The sequence below is a fragment of the Thalassophryne amazonica genome, chromosome 4 (assembly GCF_902500255.1).
Source record: "Thalassophryne amazonica chromosome 4, fThaAma1.1, whole genome shotgun sequence".
In the NCBI taxonomy this organism is placed as follows: Eukaryota; Metazoa; Chordata; class Actinopteri; order Batrachoidiformes; family Batrachoididae; genus Thalassophryne; species Thalassophryne amazonica.
Genome location: NC_047106.1, coordinates 3,820,874 through 3,839,131, shown reverse-complemented (window position 1 = coordinate 3,839,131; position 18,258 = coordinate 3,820,874). Strand labels below are relative to the sequence as shown.

General features: G+C 41.7%; 1 protein-coding gene across 1 annotated transcript in view; it reads left to right on the top strand.

The window, feature by feature from the left end:
* The window catches only part of bcas3 (BCAS3 microtubule associated cell migration factor), a 700,663-nt gene that overhangs the window by 92,116 nt on the left and 590,289 nt on the right, over window positions 1-18,258 (top strand). The window contains 2 exon segments of the mRNA XM_034169027.1: window positions 15,814-15,921; window positions 16,004-16,080. Of these exon segments, the coding sequence (XP_034024918.1) occupies window positions 15,814-15,921; window positions 16,004-16,080 (185 nt within the window).

Sequence of the window (18,258 nt, the reverse complement as noted above, 5' to 3'; positions counted from 1 at the left end):
TGGGCGATTTTAACATCCACACAGATGCTGAGAATGACAGCGTCAACACTGCATTTAATCTATTATTAGACTCATTTGGCTTTGCTCAAAATGTAAATGAGTCCACCCACCACTTTAATCATATCTTAGATCTTGTTCTGACTTATGGTATGGAAATTGAAGACTTAACAGTATTCCCTGAAAACTCCCTTCTGTCTGATTATTTCTTAATAACATTTACATTTACTCTGATGGACTACCCAGCAGTGGGGAATAAGTTTCATTACACTAGAATTCTTTCAGAAAGCGCTGTAACTAGGTTTAAGGATATGATTCCTTCTTTATGTTCTCTAATGCCATATACCAACACAGTGCAGAGTAGCTACCTAAACTCTGTAAGTGAGATAGAGTATCTCGTCAATAGTTTTACATCCTCATTGAAGACAACTTTGGATGCTGTAGCTCCTCTGAAAAAGAGAGCTTTAAATCAGAAGTGCCTGACTCCGTGGTATAAGTCACAAACTTGCAGCTTAAAGCAGATAACCCGTAAGTTGGAGAGGAAATGGCATCTCACTAATTTAGAAGATCTTCACTTAGCCTGGAAAAAGAGCCTGTTGCTCTATAAAAAAAGCCCTCCGTAAAGCTAGAACATCTTACTACTCATCACTAATTGAAGAAAATAAGAACAACCCCAGGTTTCTTTTCAGCACTGTAGCCAGGCTGACAAAGAGTCAGAGCTCTATTGAGCCGAGTATTCCTTTAACTTTAACTAGTAATGACTTCATGACTTTCTTTGCTAATAAAATTTTAACTATTAGAGAAAAAATTACTCATAACCATCCCAATGATGTATCGTTATCTTTGGCTGCTTTCAGTGATGCCGGTATTTGGTTAGACTCTTTCTCTCCGATTGTACTGTCTGAGTTATTTTCATTAGTTACTTCCTCCAAACCATCAACATGTCTATTAGACCCCATTCCTACCAGGCTGCTCAAGGAAGCCCTACCATTATTTAATGCTTTGATCTTAAATATGATCAATCTATCTTTATTAGTTGGCTATGTACCACAGGCTTTTAAGGTGGCAGTAATTAAACCATTACTTAAAAAGCCATCACTTGACCCAGCTATCTTAGCTAATTATAGGCCAATCTCCAACCTTCCTTTTCTCTCAAAAATTCTTGAAAGGGTAGTTGTAAAACAGCTAACTGATCATCTGCAGAGGAATGGTCTATTTGAAGAGTTTCAGTCAGGTTTTAGAATTCATCATAGTACAGAAACAGCATTAGTGAAGGTTACAAATGATCTTCTTATGGCCTCAGACAGTGGACTCATCTCTGTGCTTGTTCTGTTAGACCTCAGTGCTGCTTTTGATACTGTTGACCATAAAATTTTATTACAGAGATTAGAGCATGCCATAGGTATTAAAGGCACTGCGCTGCGTTGGTTTGAATCATATTTATCTAATAGATTACAATTTGTTCATGTAAATGGGGAATCTTCTTCACAGACTAAAGTTAATTATGGAGTTCCACAAGGTTCTGTGCTAGGACCAATTTTATTCACTTTATACATGCTTCCCTTAGGCAGTATTATTAGACGGTATTGCTTAAATTTTCATTGTTACGCAGATGATACCCAGCTTTATCTATCCATGAAGCCAGAGGACACACACCAATTAGCTAAACTGCAGGATTGTCTTACAGACATAAAGACATGGATGACCTCTAATTTCCTGCTTTTAAACTCAGATAAAACTGAAGTTATTGTACTTGGCCCCACAAATCTTAGAAACATGGTGTCTAACCAGATCCTTACACTGGATGGCATTACCCTGACCTCTAGTAATACTGTGAGAAATCTTGGAGTCATTTTTGATCAGGATATGTCCTTCAATGTGCATATTAAACAAATATGTAGGACTGCTTTTTTGCATTTACGCAATATCTCTAAAATTATACTCAACAAAAATATAAACGCAACACTTTTGGTTTTGCTCCCATTTTGTATGAGATGAACTCAAAGATCTAAATCTTTTTCCACATACACAATATCACCATTTCCCTCAAATATTGTTCACAAACCAGTCTAAATCTGTGATAGTGAGCACTTCTCCATTGCTGAGATAATCCATCCCACCTCACAGGTGTGCCATACCAAGATGCTGATTAGACACCATGATTAGTGCACAGGTGTGCCTTAAACTGCCCACAATAAAAGGCCACTCTGAAAGGTGCAGTTTTATCACACAGCACAATGCCACAGATGTCGCAAGATTTGAGGGAGCGTGCAATTGGCATGCTGACAGCAGGAATGTCAACCAGAGCTGTTGCTTGTGTATTGAATGTTCATTTCTCTACCATAAGCTGTCTCCAAAGGTGTTTCAGAGAATTTGGCAGTACATCCAACCAGCCTCACAACCACAGACCATGTGTAACCACACCAGCCCAGGACCTCCACATCCAGCATGTTCACCTCCAAGATCGTCTGAGACCAGCCACTCGGACAGCTGCTGAAACAATTGGTTTGCATAACCAAAGAATTTCTGCACAAACTGTCAGAAACCGTCTCAGGGAAGCTCATCTGCATGCTCGTCGTCCTCATCGGGGTCTCCACCTGACTCCAGTTCGTCGTCGTAACCGACTTGAGTGGGCAAATGCTCACATTCGCTGGCGTTTGGCACGTTGGAGAGGTGTTCTATTCACGGATGATGCAAAGGAGATGTGTTGCACTGCATGAGGCAAATGGTGGTCACACCAGATACTGACTGGTATCCCCCCCCCCATGAAACAAAACTGCACCTTTCAGAGTGGCCTTTTATTGTGGGCAGTCTAAGGCACACCTGTGCACTAATCATGGTGTCTAATCAGCATCTTGATATGGCACACCTGTGAGGTGGGATGGATTATCTCAGCAAAGGAGAAGTGCTCACTATCACAGATTTAGACTGGTTTGTGAACAATATTTGAGGGAAATGGTGATATTGTGTATGTGGAAAAAGTTTTAGATCTTTGAGTTCATCTCATACAAAATGGGAGCAAAACCAAAAGTGTTGCGTTTATATTTTTGTTGAGTGTAGAAAGCTCTTGTCTGAGTGATGCTGAAAAACTAATTCAAGTATTTATTTCCTCTAGGCTGGACTATTGTAATTCATTATTATCAGGTTGTCCTAAAAGTTCCCTGAAAAGCCTTCAGTTAATTCAAAATGCTGCAGCTAGAGTACTAACGGGGACTAGAAGGAGAGAGCATATCTCACTCATATTGGTCTCTCTTCATTGGCTTCCTGTTAATTCTAGAATAGAATTTAAAATTCTTCTTCTTACTTATAAGGTTTTGAATAATCCGGTCCCATCTTATCTTAGGGACCTCTTAGTACCATATCACCCCAATAGAGCGCTTCGCTGTCAGACTGCAGGCTTACTTGTAGTTCCTAGGGTTTGTAAGAGTAGAATGGGAGGCAGAGCCTTCAGCTTTCAGGCTCCTCTCCTGTGGAACCAGCTCCCAATTCAGATCAGGGAGACAGACACCCTCTCTACTTTTAAGATTAGGCTTAAAACTTTCCTTTTTGCTAAAGCTTATAGTTAGGGCTGGATCAGGTGACCCTGAACCATCCCTTAGTTATGCTGCTATAGACGTAGACTGCTGGGGGGTTGCCATGATGCACTGAGTGTTTGTTTCTCTTTTTGCTCTGTATGCACCACTCTGCATTTAATCATTAGTGATTGATCTCTGCTCCCCTCCACAGCATGTCTTTTTCCTGGTTCTCTCCCTCAGCCCCAACCAGTCCCAGCAGAAGACCGCCCCTCCCTGAGCCTGGTTCTGCTGGAGGTTTCTTCCTGTTAAAAGGGAGTTTTTCCTTCCCACTGTTGCCAAGTGCTTGCTCACAGGCGGTCGTTTTGACCGTTGGGGTTTTTCTGTAATTATTGTATGGCCTTGCCTTACAATATAAAGTGCCTTGGGGCAACTGTTTGTTGTGATTTGGCGCTATATAAATAAAATTGATTTGATTTGATAAATGTTTTTGTTTTTTAGGCTGTTTTACCCTGTGTATAAGTCTCATCACAAATTTTGTGATTATGGATAGAAATAAATCCAGGATGTTTTATGTGGCGGTACTAGAGGTTATGCCTTTGGTTACTTTTTTGTTCTTGCTTGATACCTCACAAAATAGGACTTAATTTTACCAGAAGTCAGATCTCAGACAGTGTTTCTGTTGCTGTCCTTTTTTTTTCTATTAATAATTTGTTTCAGTTAAAACAACTCCGCTTTCTTCTAATGTGTGGAGCAGCGTCTTGTGCTGTCACAGGAAGTACAATTAGCTGAGCCTCCCTTCCTCCCTCTCCCTCGATTTCTATCCTTTCAGACCCAGGGGCCAGTTTGAGTAATTGTAATTGACACATTGATGTAATAGGGCCATCATAATAGGCCTGTTACTGAGCTGGGGAATGGTGCCCGGCGTCACCTCAACATGTGCACGGACTGACATCCCGCCATGATCCATAATGATAATTGTGATTTAGCCTGGCTTTCAACCTACGCCTCCACGTCCCCTGCCATCAGGAAATCATATTACAGCTGACCCCACGTTGCCTCCATTAGAACTGGGTCATTTGTTAAAATACTGCAAAAGCAAAACAATTGAACCCCATGTCATTTTGATTCTGTAATAGTGCGTTATCATTGTCCCCTTGAATCAATTGCAGAGGCCCATTTTTCGGGATAGAGCTTAGAATTGGATTGATCAGACTCTGATAATGCTGAAATCGATGACGCAGCTGCCTGAAAGTAAATTATCATCGAGTGAAATTTTAGTATTAATCTTATTGCCGGGACTCCGATAGGTAATGGTAGCTGCGCTCATAGCGTGAGGTCTTCTGAAAACGTTGACAGTGACATTTGCCATCAAGCGTCACGGCTTATATGATGAAGAATTAGTCAAAAGGGTCTTAAAACCATTTTCCCCACCTGTATGTAATGGACTGCATTTATATAGCACTTTTCCATCTGCATCAGACACTCAAAGCGCTTTACAATAATGCCTCACATTCATCCTGATGTCAGGATACTGCCATACAAGGCACTCACTACACACTGGGAGCAACTAGGGATTAAGGACCTTGCCCAGTGGCTCTTAGTGATTTTCCAGTCAGGCTGGGATTTGAACCAAGGATCCTCTGGTCTCAAGCCTAATGATTAACCACAAGACCATCACCTCCCCTTTAGGTCTTTTTGCTGGGTCTTGAGACACCAACCCACTTAAAACATCCAAGTAGTGTCTCACATATACTGTGTTCAGACTGTTTTTGTTTGTTTGTTACCCTGCCATCAGCTTGCTGTTCCTACCTGTTTGTCCAGAAGGAATACTTGAACACAGAGCCACTGGTTTTTGTGAAGTAATGCAGCAGACAAGTGTAAGGATCATTCAGTTGATCATGCAAACACCAAATTTGGTATAAATACTTCTGAGGTCTTTTCATTAAAATAGCCATTAGCCATGTGAAATGTTGATTTTTAATTTTTGGGGAGAATAATGTTTTCAGTTTCAATTTATTTTCATTTATATTGCGCCAAATCACAACAAGGTTGCCTCAAGGTGCTTCACACAAGCAAGGTCCAATCCCATCAACCCCCAGAGCAAGAACACAAGTGACAGTGGTAAGGAAAAGCTCCCTCTGATGATTTGAGGAAGAAACCTCAAGCAGACCAGACTCAGGGGGGTGACCCTCTGCTTGGGTCATGATACTGACACAGTTAACCATATGAATATACAGGGAATTTTTTTTTCTTTTTTCTATCTGCACCTGTGTGAATGACTTATCAGTCCGATGTGTGAGTGACAATCTCTGCTGCTTTTGTTGTACGTGTACTGTGATGCCTGCTGAGGCTGCCGCTCCTTTCTCCTCACTTGTTGTTCAGCAAGGCCTTGATTCATCTCCTGCTCAGCCCTCTGTGCATCTGTTCTGACAGTAAGGCACCCGGCTGCACGGTCCTCTGCTCACTGCTCACACGTGTTGCCGTTGATGCTGTGCATTTTCATGTGCTTCTTGCAGACATCCTTGAAGCATAGGCATGGTTGACCAGCCAAACGCGTGCCCTCTGCCAGCTTACTGTACAGTAGATCTTTAAGAATGCGGCCCGGATCCATTCTCCATTTTTCCAAGAATTGTGAACATGGCGCTCATGTTGGCGCGTTCCAAGACCTCTGTGTTGGGCACCTTGTCCTGCCATCCGATGTGCAGAATTCATCTAAGGCACCCCAGATGGTAGCTGTTGAGCTTTTTCTCATGTCTGGCGTAGGTGGTCCATGCCTCGTTACTGTAGAGGAGTGTGCTGAGCACACAGATCTGGTAGACGTGCAGTTTTGTCTTCTCAGTGAGGCTGGAGTTGTTCCAGACTGTGGCTTAGTCTGGCCATAACTGCTGCTGCTAATGAGATATGGCTATAAGAAAAGGATTTGGCAGGTGTTTTGACTCTCCAAAACACGGGGACAGGAACAGTGACCGTCTCCACCTGTGGACCAGCACTGACCAGCAGTGCTGGTCTGTAATTATTGTATGAAAAAATTGTTTGATTTGGTTTGGTTTTGATTGATCTCAAAATTAATGAATATCTGTCATCATTTTTCATTATTTTGTCTGTTATTTTTACTTGGTGTCTTAAAAAAGTGTCCCAACATTTGTAATGTACTATCACATGTTATTGATATTGCACAATCCATGATATGGTGCAGTGTACCTCCTACCCCGAGCTTATAATGGTGTTTTCATATGCAAATGATTATTTGTGGGTGTGTCTATGTCTTGATGGCTGAAGATGGGAGGGGATGGCACATTTTGTATGTGTGCACAAGTTCACAGTGATGAAGATTCATAAAGGAAAACCATGCGTAGGTGCAGCTTCATCGCTCCAGCAAACAGAACTGACGCAGGACGCACAGTTCATCCTTTGTGCGTGCATGACTGTATGTTTTACCAGAAATATCTTAAAAATGTTCAGTGTGACATGGAATGCAAGAAATTAAATCGTATAAAAGCGTGATCCTGCTAAATGATGATGATAAGTGTTATAAAGCATGCAGGTTGTTTCGGTGTCTCACTGCCGGCTAATGCACTGTGCTCGACTTCATTCACTGAGGTCTGATACGTTTGTTCGCAGTGGAACAACAAAAATCTGCAGAAAATGGTTTCAGGATCTCATGTAGTTCCTCACATCAGGTAGTTACTGTACTTCGATGACCTTTGGCCTTAGACCTGTGACCCTGACGTGACAGGTGTATTGTAAGCAGTAAGTCTTTGAGTGCATGCTAACGTTCCTCTTGACACCAAAACATGTTGACAGTACATTGACTTCATTTTCACTTCAGGATCCGGGCCAGGGCAGCCCGTCTGTCCAATAACGGTCCGTGCTGAGACCAACGACACATGTAAGTGCTCTCAGTGTGCACGAGCAGATTAAATACACAAAGCACACAGTCCTCGGGCCCGGCAAAGAAAGAAAACTAATACCACGTTTCACCCCGCTGTCCACAGCCAACACGGCACTGCAGGCCGGCCGCCAACAGAAGACCGATGGAAGCTTTCTTCACGCAAAGAATGAAGGGTTGTGCAGAGTCCTTTATGATGAAGATTTATGTATTTACGTTTGTCTTTGCCAGCAGCCGCTGCCTGATCTTAGTTAGCCTCCCTCATCGAACCCTCTCCTTCACTGTGTTGAAAGAAAGGCTTCGAGTAAATGTGTTGCATGACAGAGCATTTCCCCGTTTGCCCGTCATTTTAACTCTGTCACAATGGACCCTGAGAATGGCCGCAGCATCGAGATATGGTGGAAACAAATACTGCTGGACTTCTCCAGGGAACAGTGCAGACAAAGTCAGTTACACCCACCGCGGTGTCAGACTCCCTTCATGAGCTCATTCTGACACAGTCATGTGCTTTATGTGACTCTGGTGAACGTTTCTCACTTGCCACATTTTTACAAAACCGTACGTGCAGGTAGGTCTGTGGGAGTCGGACTACCATCACGTAGAAGAAGAAGTAGTCAGTGCTCCTGTATTGGCCCTGAGGTCTGTTGGTGCTTAACAGCGGATTCTGTAGCATGAAGTGGATGAGAGTGTACGGCTCCTTCTGGTGCCCATTTATAGCTGTGTGGATGAAGACATTGGTGTGTTTTATTTGATTTTTCTTTCACTCCTGAGCCTGCACGAGCTGAGATTAGGTCTCAGAGGCGCATCATCACTGAGAACACTGCAGCTGGTTTCTCAGCCAGGTTTGACACTAAGTTGTTCATGGAGTGTCATAGTGTGGACAGCTTTCTTCACACTTTCAACAGTCATTGTGAATCCATTTTGGATGAGGTCGCACCTTTTAAATCCAACTTGGTGACTAAGAAGACCATAAATCCTTGGCTTAATGACTGTATCCGAGATTTGAAGCGACTATGTCGGAAAACTGAGCGTTTGTGGAAGTCTTCTAAACTTGAGGTCCATAGGTTGCACCTCAGGGAACTTATGTCCTCTTTAAATGAAATGATAAAAATTGCCAGATCTGAATATTTTTGTCAGCTTATCATCTTAAAGGTGCTGTTTGACACTATCAGCTCTATTGTGTGTCCTGTTGCTTCATTAACACCTGAATCCTGCAAAGCTGACAGCAATGGTTTCCTTAAGTTTTTTTGTCTGCAAAATTTAGGACATCAAAGCTAATCTCCCTTTGCACACATACGGTGTCCCTGATGTTGTTGAGCCTGCTCCTCGTACATGGTCCTCTTTTAATCCTGTAACACAGGCTGATGTCTCAGCTTTGATAACCAGGATGAAGCCCTCTATATGTCCTTCTGATGTTCTACCATGTAGACTCCTTGTTAATATGTTTGATGTCATTGGCCCCTGGGTTACCAAGTTGATAAATGTCTCCCTGTCTTCTGGTGTTTTTCCCAGCTCTTTTAAACATGCATTTGTGGAACCACTTCTCAAAAAGTCTAATCTGGACCCTTCTGATCTGAAAAACTTCCGAACTATCTCCGATCTTCCATTCCTGTCCAAGGTCTTGGAGAAGGTGGTTTATGATCAGCTCATTTCCTTCTTAGTGACTTCCAACATGTTTGACACCTATCAGTCTGGTTTCTGCAGGCATCACTCTACGGAAACCACCCTACTCAAAGTATCTAGTGATATTTTTATGTCTGCGGATTGTGGAAAATGCACCGTTCTAGTCCTATTAGACCTCTCCTCCACATTTGACACTGTCAATCATAAAAATCCTGCAGACAAGGCTACGCAATTCGGTTGGTTTGTCAGGGACTGTTCTAGCGTGGTTCATCTCTTATTTGTCAGATCCTAGCTTTAATGTCACTGCAAATCATATCATTTCTGACTCTGCCAGTTTGACGTGTGGTGTAGCCCAGGGTTCTGTTTTGGGGCCAATTTTGTTTTTGCTCTATGTTTTCCCCTTGGGAAAGATTATCCAGGAGTTCGTTGATGTTTCTTATCATTTATTTGCTGATGACATCCAAATTTACTGCTCATTTAAAGCCCCTGAAATCCAGAAATTGAACTCTCTACTGAACTGCCTTGAGAAAATTAAACAATGGCTCGGTGCAAATTCGCTGCAGTTAAATTTGGATAAAACTGAGGTGCTGGTGGTTGCCCCCGATGATGTCATTCCGGGGATTAAACAGTATTTAGGTCTTTTGAGCTCATCTGCAAAATCTAGCCTGAGAAACCTAGGTGTTATCTTTGATAAAGAAATGAAATTTGAGCATAATTCCAAGCAGCTAACCAAAAACTGTTTCTATCAGCTGAGGAATCTTTCCAAACTCAGATCAGTTGTTTCAAAAGATGATCTTGAGTTGATTATTCATGCATTTGTATCTTCTTGCTTGGACTACTGCAACAGTTTGTTTTCCTGTCTGAACAAAAAGGAGCTGTCCCGTCTGCAGCAGGTCCAAAATTCTGCAGCAAGGCTGCTGTCTCGCTCAAACAGAAGGACTCGTATTTCTCCTATTTAAAGTCTCTTCATTGGCTCCCAGTGTCGTTGCGTTTCCATTTTATGATCCTAGTGTTGACTTTTAGAGCTTTGCATGGCCAGGCTCCCCCCTACATTAGAGACCTGTTATGTCCCTACGCTCCCACTTGGAGCCTGAGGTCAGTGGATCAGAACCTTCTGAGGGTCCCTCGTACCCACTTTAAGACCCGAGGAGATCGCTCTTTCCAGGCCGTTGCACCGAGGCTCTGGAATGATCTCCCTTTGTCTCTTCATTCACTGGACTCTGTCGATGTTTTTAAGAGCAAACTTAAAACCCTTCTGTTTCTCCAGGCATTCAAACCTTAGCAGTGAGAGGGCTGTTTTATGACCACTGTGTGTGTCTTAGAGTTATTTTATTGTGATGTACATTGTCTTTTATTCTCAGAATTTTTATGTGTGTGTCTTTTGTGAAGCACCTTGTGACTTTCCTTGTCTGTGAAAGGTGCTATATAAATAAACATTACTTACTTACTTACAAGTGTGTTGTCCAAGGACGGAGACAGGTAGCGTGACTGCCATTCAAGCCTAGGTCTACAGATTGGCAGGCCAGCTCCTTTTCCACTCAGTTACCTGCTCAACCAACATCAAGGCCAAGGTTCAATTCCAAGTGTGTTCTTGAGGCTACCTGTCTTCGTTTTGGACAAGACACTTCAACAAAAAATGCTTGACAAGATTATTTTTCTATTTAGACAAAAATTAAGTCAAATTTTCTTTAAACAAGTCTTTTTAAAAACGTGGTCTAACGTTGAGCTTATGGATTTTCTTTGACACTTTGCATGTAAATCCATTTTCTAGCCAGAAAACATCTCACTTGAGTCAGATGTACCTGGTTCCAAAAGGAAATGACAGATGACACACTATATTCTGCCATTAATTAAGTCGCTAAATGAAGCACCATTGCACCTCATGCCTTATTTTGTATTCAGGTTAGACACTTTGTGCTTTAAGTTTTCCACTGCAGCTCATTTATCCATGACCTTCAATTTGCAGATGACTGCACTCCAGTAGCCCACACAGGACAGGTTCTGCAAACACTAACTACCCACTTTGTAGCTGCAGCACAAACTACAGCCAAACAGTCAGCCTGAAAGAGTTTTTATACCATCCTCCTCCAGAATCAGTCTGCTGTGTCGAACCTTCTGTGTACAACGCCAATTCCAATGAAGTTGGGATGTTGTGTAACATGTAAATAAAACAGAAAACAATGATTTGCAAATCCTCTTCAACTTATATTAAGTTGAATACACCACAAAGACAAGATATTTAATGTTCAAACTGATACTTTTTTGTTTTTGTGCAAATATTTGTTCATTTTGAAATGGATGCCTGCAACACATTTCAAAAAAGCTGGGACAGTGGTATGTTTACCACTGTGTTACATCACCTTTCCTTCTACCAACACTCAATAAGCATTTGGGAACTGAGGACACTAATTGTTGAAGCTTTGTAGGTGGAATTCTTTCCCATTCTTTCTTCATGTACGACTTCAGTTGTTCAACAGTCCGAGGTCTCCGTTGTCGTATTTTGCACTTCATAATGCGCCACACATTTTCAATGGGCGACAGGTCTGGACTGCAGGCAGGCCAGTCTAGTACCCGCACTCTTTTACGAGCATCCTGGCATTTGGCATCACGGTGTGGTTTGGTAACGCCACACAGGTAGATGTAAAGTCACTCCAAAGAGTCATTGAGACTGCAGAGAGGATCATTGGGATAGACCTTCCATCCATAACCACGACATACACAGAGCGGTGCAAGAAGAAAGCTCAGTCCATAATCAGAGACAGGCACCATCCAGGACACCTGTTACTGAGGCCCAGATACAAACCCTACAGTCTGAGACACATTAGAGCAGACAGCATTATCACACACAAAACACGTTTCTACAGCAGCTTCTTTCCAGCAGCTGTAAGGCTGATGGCCAATCTATAGATTATAAATGTACTGGAAACAAGTGTTGTTGTTTTATTTTTTTTTAAGATGCTTTAAGATTTTATTTTTAAGATGTTCTTTTGACTCTAAGGGTGACAATACAATTCCTGTGTATGTGTACAATTTTGTTGTGCTCTACAAATGGCAAATAAAACTTTGACTTGACTTTTACTACGAAGCCACGCTGTTGTAACACAAGCAGAATGTGGCTTGACATTGTCGTGCTGAAATAAGCAGGGACGTCCCTGAAAAAGACGTTGCTTGGATGGCAGCATGTGTTGCTCCAAAACCTGGATGTACCTTTCAGCATTGATGGTGCCATCACAGATGTGCAAGTTGCCCATGGGCACTAACACACCCCCATACCATCACAGATGCTGGCTTTTAAACTTTGCGCTGGTAACAATCTGGATGGTCTTTTTCCTCTTTTGTCCAGAGGACACGACATCCATGATTTCCAAAAACAATTTAAATGTGGACTCATCAGACCACAGCACACTTTTCCACTTTGCATCTGTCCATTTCAAATGAGCTCAGGCCAGAGAAGGCGGCAGTGTTTCTGGATGTTTGGATGTTTGGATGTCTGGCTTTGCGTGGTAATTTTCAATTTCATTTTATTTTCATTTATTTGTTTATTTAATTCATTTTATTCAGTTCCAACCACACAACCAAAAATCATTTCAAAAGAAAACACAACAAGCGTAACAATACAACTGAATGAAAGGGGGTAGAAAGAAGCAAACTTATATTATCTACCCCTTTTGCAGAAGATTAATTTACAAATTAAATAATAATCACATTATTAACATTACAATCAGAATATCTAAAAAAGAAAAGAAAAATAAACAGTAAAAATATACATGTGGTTTCATTATTACAACATCAGGTCATATTTCTGAATCATATTAATTTTAACTGCCTTTTTAAATATATTGCTTGATTTAGCTTCTTTAATTTCCTTGTTCAGATTATTCCATAAACTGACTCCCTTGATAGAAATGCAGCGTTCCTTCAATTTAGTTCTGAATCTTGGTTTGTTATCTTTTTCCTGATTCTCTCCCCTCAGCCCCAACCAGGGAATCTCTCAGGAATCTCCCTCACCCACCCCCTCCCTCACAGTCTGCAGCCTGTTAACTCCGCGCGCGCACACACAGGCACAGACACACACACACACCGACAGCTCCGCATTTTAGACGGCTTTTGAAGAAGACGGCACTGTTTTAATCGGCCGTCAGCCTCCTTGTTATTGTCCCGCCTTAAGACGAGAGCGAGGCTGCAGCACAATGATGTCAGATTCTGAGTCGTTTTATGCTTTGTTGATAAAATAAATAATTCACGGTAATCGCGAATATGAAAAATAATCGCGATTCACAAATATTGTAATAACTGTGACAGCCCTACCCACAGCACCCCTGATGATCGATCACGGCACCCTAGGGTGCCGCGGCACCCCGGTTGAGAATCACTGCTCTATAGACACAGCTCACAAGTGCATTTTTTGATTTCTCATTTACTATTTCCACAGTTATAATGTCCATTATATTATCAACCACTGATGTCATATTGCTAACGACTTTGCACCTCATGGATGAGTTGATATACAAAGCTACCCCCCCCCCCCCCCCCGCACCTCTTTTAATTTTTCTGTTTACATTATATAAATCATATTCTTCGATCTGAAATTCATCTAAATCATCTTTCTTTATCCAGATTTCAGACACAGCAATTATAGTAAAATTGTCTTTAAACTGTTTTAAGTAATCTTCCATTTTAGATAAATTACAATTTAAACTTCTGCTATTAAAGTGAATAATGGATAGTGATAATGGATTTATGTACCACCAAATTACAACAGAGTTGCCTCAAGGCACTTCACACAAGTAAGGTCTAACCTTACAACCCCCCAGAGCAACAGTGGTAAGGAAAAACTCCCTCTGAGGAAGAAACCTCAAGCAGACCAGACTCAAGGGGGTGGCCCTCTGCTTGGGCCATGATACAGACACAAATCACAGAACAATTCACAAAACGAATATAGAGGAAATGCTGTTGGTGCACAGGACAGGAGGGTTGCCAGCACACATGGATGGAGCTGCACCTTAAACAGAGAGAAAAAACAGAATCAGGGATCAGAAAGACAAGAAATACAGTATAATTTGGCAGCATTAATCAACAAGAAAAACAGAAGAAATACTCAGGTGATCGCCGGCCACTAGCCCTAAGCTTCACTAAAAGAATTTAGGTAAAGTTGAGGCTGCGGCACGCTCCGTTTACTAATAAAATAAATTAAAAGAGTAAAAAGCCTAAAACAAAACTATACCAATATGCCAGCCATACGAAATGGAAAATAAGTGTGTCTTAAGTTTGGACTTGAAAGTCTCTACAGAAGCTGGTTTTATTGATGCAGGGAGATCATTCCACAGAACAGGGGCACAATAAGAGAAATCTTTATGACCTGCAGACTTCTTATTCACCCTAGGGACACACAGTAGTCCTGCACCCTGAGAATGCAAAGCCCGGGCCGGTACGTAAGGTTTAATTAGGTCAGCTAGGTAGGGAGGTGCCAGTCCATGAATAATTTTATAGGTTAGTAGGAGAACCTTAAAATCTGATCTCACTGGGACAGGAAGCCAGTGAAGAGACACCAAAATGGGTGTAATGTGGTCGAACTTTCTGCTTTGTGTCAAAAGTCTGGCTGCAGCATTTTGAACCAATTGGAGAGCCCAAATGCTGGACTGCGGTAAACCAGAAAATAGAACATTGCTGTAGTCCAATCTAGAAGAGATAAACGCATGGATCAGGGTCTCAGCATCAGCCATAGACAGGATGGGATGAACCTTCGCTATATTTCGCAGGTGGAAGAAAGCAGTCCTCGTAATATTTCTAATGTGGACGCCAAATGACAATGTAGGATCAAAAATTACACCAAGGTTCCTCACTTTGTCAGTGTGATGTATGACACACGAGCCTAGGCTGAGCATTAACTGGTCAAATGGATGCCGATGTCTCACTTGACCAAGAACCATCATTTCAGTCTTATCAGAGTTTAAAACTAGGAAGTTTCTACACATCTAACTTCTCAGTGATGCAAGGCAATCTTCTAAGGATTTTATGTGAACGAGATTACCAGCAGTTATCGGCATGTATAAATGAGTATCATCAGCATAGCAGTGAAAGTTAATCCCAAAACACCTCATCTGCTAACAAAAAAGTTAGCAGATGAGTGGAACTGTGCCCACCACTGGTCACGGTATACTGAGGCTGCATTGTGTTGTTTAGTCCCCTTAAGTGGTACAGAAATCCTGCTCGGCCTGTGGATTAGAATTAGCAACACTGGACTTTGGGTCCAGCTGGGTTTGCCCTTATGTATAAATTTAAGAAGAATACATTATTTAAAGTCATCAGTGTGCAGTCTTCAGATAAGGAGGCAACAGTGACTGAGAGGGAACACGTTTGTACCCTGCAGTCTTGCAGCTGTCTGTAAATTATAAACGCTCACTCTCTCACTCATCTTCATCCCCTTACTCCAGTTAGGGGTCGTGGGGGGCTGGAGCCTATCCCTGCAGTCACAGGGCATGAGATGGGGTACACCCTGGACAGGACACCACTCTGTCACAGGGCCACATATAAACAAGCAAGTACATTCACACCCCTGTAAATTAATCTGTTGGCAATTTAGTTAAACTGATTTTCATCAGATTGTGACTGTGCACATCCACACCTCAGCACCTAGTCTGAACAAGGTGGATGGTTCTACGGATGAAGAAGCAGAGGAAGGAAATATTTATGTATATCTTTTGCTAATTTTGACATTCATCCATAGCTGATGTTTTGTAGGAAGTTTTCAGTGACTGAAAATGTGGATTTATCTTTGTGTATTTGCAGCTCGAGCCCCCCCTACTGCTGTGCCGACCTCTATTCTCTACGGACAGGAGAAATGGTCAAATCAATCCAGTTCAAGACACCCATCTACGACCTCCACTGCAACAAACGGTACGTCTGCTGCACCATATTTGCATAATATGGATCATTTTGTATTTTAATTTGTTTACGGGTGCTTCTGTCATTCTTGCAGGATTCTTGTTGTCAGCCTGCAGGAGAAGATTGCCGCGTTTGACAGCTGCACCTTCACCAAGAAATTCTTTGTTACAAGTAAGAAGTGTATCTTATGATTCCTATACATAATAACTAGATATTGTGGGTTTTTAATAAGATGCAAACCACAGATCAATAGTTCTACATTTTCAAAATATAATAAACCAATAATTATATTTATATAAAATAATGCATTGAATAATTAAAACCAAAAGTGCTTTTTGTTGCTTTTATTCATGTGCAGTACATACATGCTGAAGTAGCCACCTCTGATTTAATTATTATTAAAAAGATAATTTTCTGATATTTAAATGACATAGAAAAAGGCTTATTGGCGTCAAAGCGAGGCCCATGACACTGCCCAGTTTTGCTTGATTGTCATAATTTGGGTGATGACCTGCACTAGTTTTTACCTGTTGGTTTGAAGGTTTCACTTTTGCCACATCAATGATGCTTGACAGAGCTTTGTTTAAACAGGAATAACCAATTAAACCTATTCCCAAAGGACATTAAAGTTGAGCTCAAAACGTTTCATCCAGCAGTCCTTAAGTCAGAAGTCAAATTTGACCTAATTACTGCCACTTACGGGGACTAATCAACACTTACAATCCAGCCACATGTTTTTGTGTTGGCGAGTATACCACAATATATATGCCCCCCCCCCCCCCCCCCCCCCCAAAAAAAAGTGTAGTTTGGACTATCTATGACTGAATGTTCTGGAATTATGAGGTTAAAAACAGGAAAATGGTGACAAAGGTCAGTTTCAGTTTGTACAGGGGTCAAAACTTAAACAAGCTCTAATTCTGTTGAAAAGTGCTGCAAATTATTGGTTGGCCTAATAAGACTAATAAATGGAATAGTTTTGATTGTGTTAAATGTTTGGTCTCCAAAGGTCGAAGTGCATTGGAGTCTGACATATGTTACCCTGTGACGTGATAACTAAGCATGACAGATTCATTTTTAAATCCCTATTAACTCGACCAATAATTTGCGTCACTTTTTACCAAAATTGGAGCAACTTTGATCATCTTGAAAACTATACCACATTATTTGTCTGACCATAAAGATTGCAAAAAGGTATAGTTTGGACTATCTGTGACTGAATGTTCTGGAGTTATGGGGCAAAAACAGCAAAAAATGGTGAGAGAGGTTAATTTGTTTTTGCACAGGGGTCAAAAGTTAAAGTTCAGTGCTTTATGGTCAGACAAATAATGTGGTATAGTTTTCAAGATGATTAGAGTATGTTTAAATGTTGACCCTGTTTAATCCCTGGATGGCCACCATGTGTAGGTCATGGTACACTGAGGCTGAACTGTAAGTGTTGTTTCGTCCTTTGAGCAATATCAAACTAGACCATGGACTACAGTGCTGCACCGTTGTTTGGTGTTGTTTTTTTTTTTTTTCTTTTTCTGGGACAGCTGCGTTACTTTGGCAGACCGTGATCAATGCCTCTGTCATGATGGTACCACACAGGCCAAACAAACACAAAGCAGATCATTTGTTTCAGTGCTTCCTGCAGCTTTCATTAGAACATTATGTGAGGCCTCCTCTTGAAGCTCAGGACTGTTTACAGTTTGGCTCTCGCATCTCACTGGTTTTACCTGAAGAATCTAAAAGAAAAGCCAGACTGTATTACAAGACCACTGCTGTCCACTTAAGTCCTTGAGTGGAGTAAACTGACCATACTGGCTGCCTTTAATGTGTCTCCTCTTTGTCTACCCGCCTTCCCTATCAGCGTCTGGACCACAGGAAACCAAACAGGCTCAATAGTTATTAATCGCTTCTGAACACGGAGGCCTCCTCTTCATAACGCTGTTTGGTCAGTCAGATCGTTAAACAAAGGGTCCTGGCGTTGGATGAGCCGCACTACCTTCCTTCTTCAGGGACACGGCAGTGGACATTTCATGTTTTATGAGCACTTAAAGTGTGTCCGATGTTTACGATCTTAGAGTACAAGTGACAGTACTGTGATTTGAGAGTCGGTCTGTGCAGAGATGCGTCCTGTCCTTTCTGTTTGTGTCCGTTTCACTGCTGTGGAGACGCCAACACGACTCTGACAAAGACTTTTGTTCAAACCTGATGTCTTGATCTGGTAACCTGCTGACCACCAGATCCTTCTTTTTAAGGACCAGTGAGGATCTGAGATCTGGACTCCAGTGAGCTGAAGTGTCTTTGGTGCTGCAGAAGGCTTCTCCAGAAACCTTGTTGGAATGACTTTGTGCCAAACATGCAGTT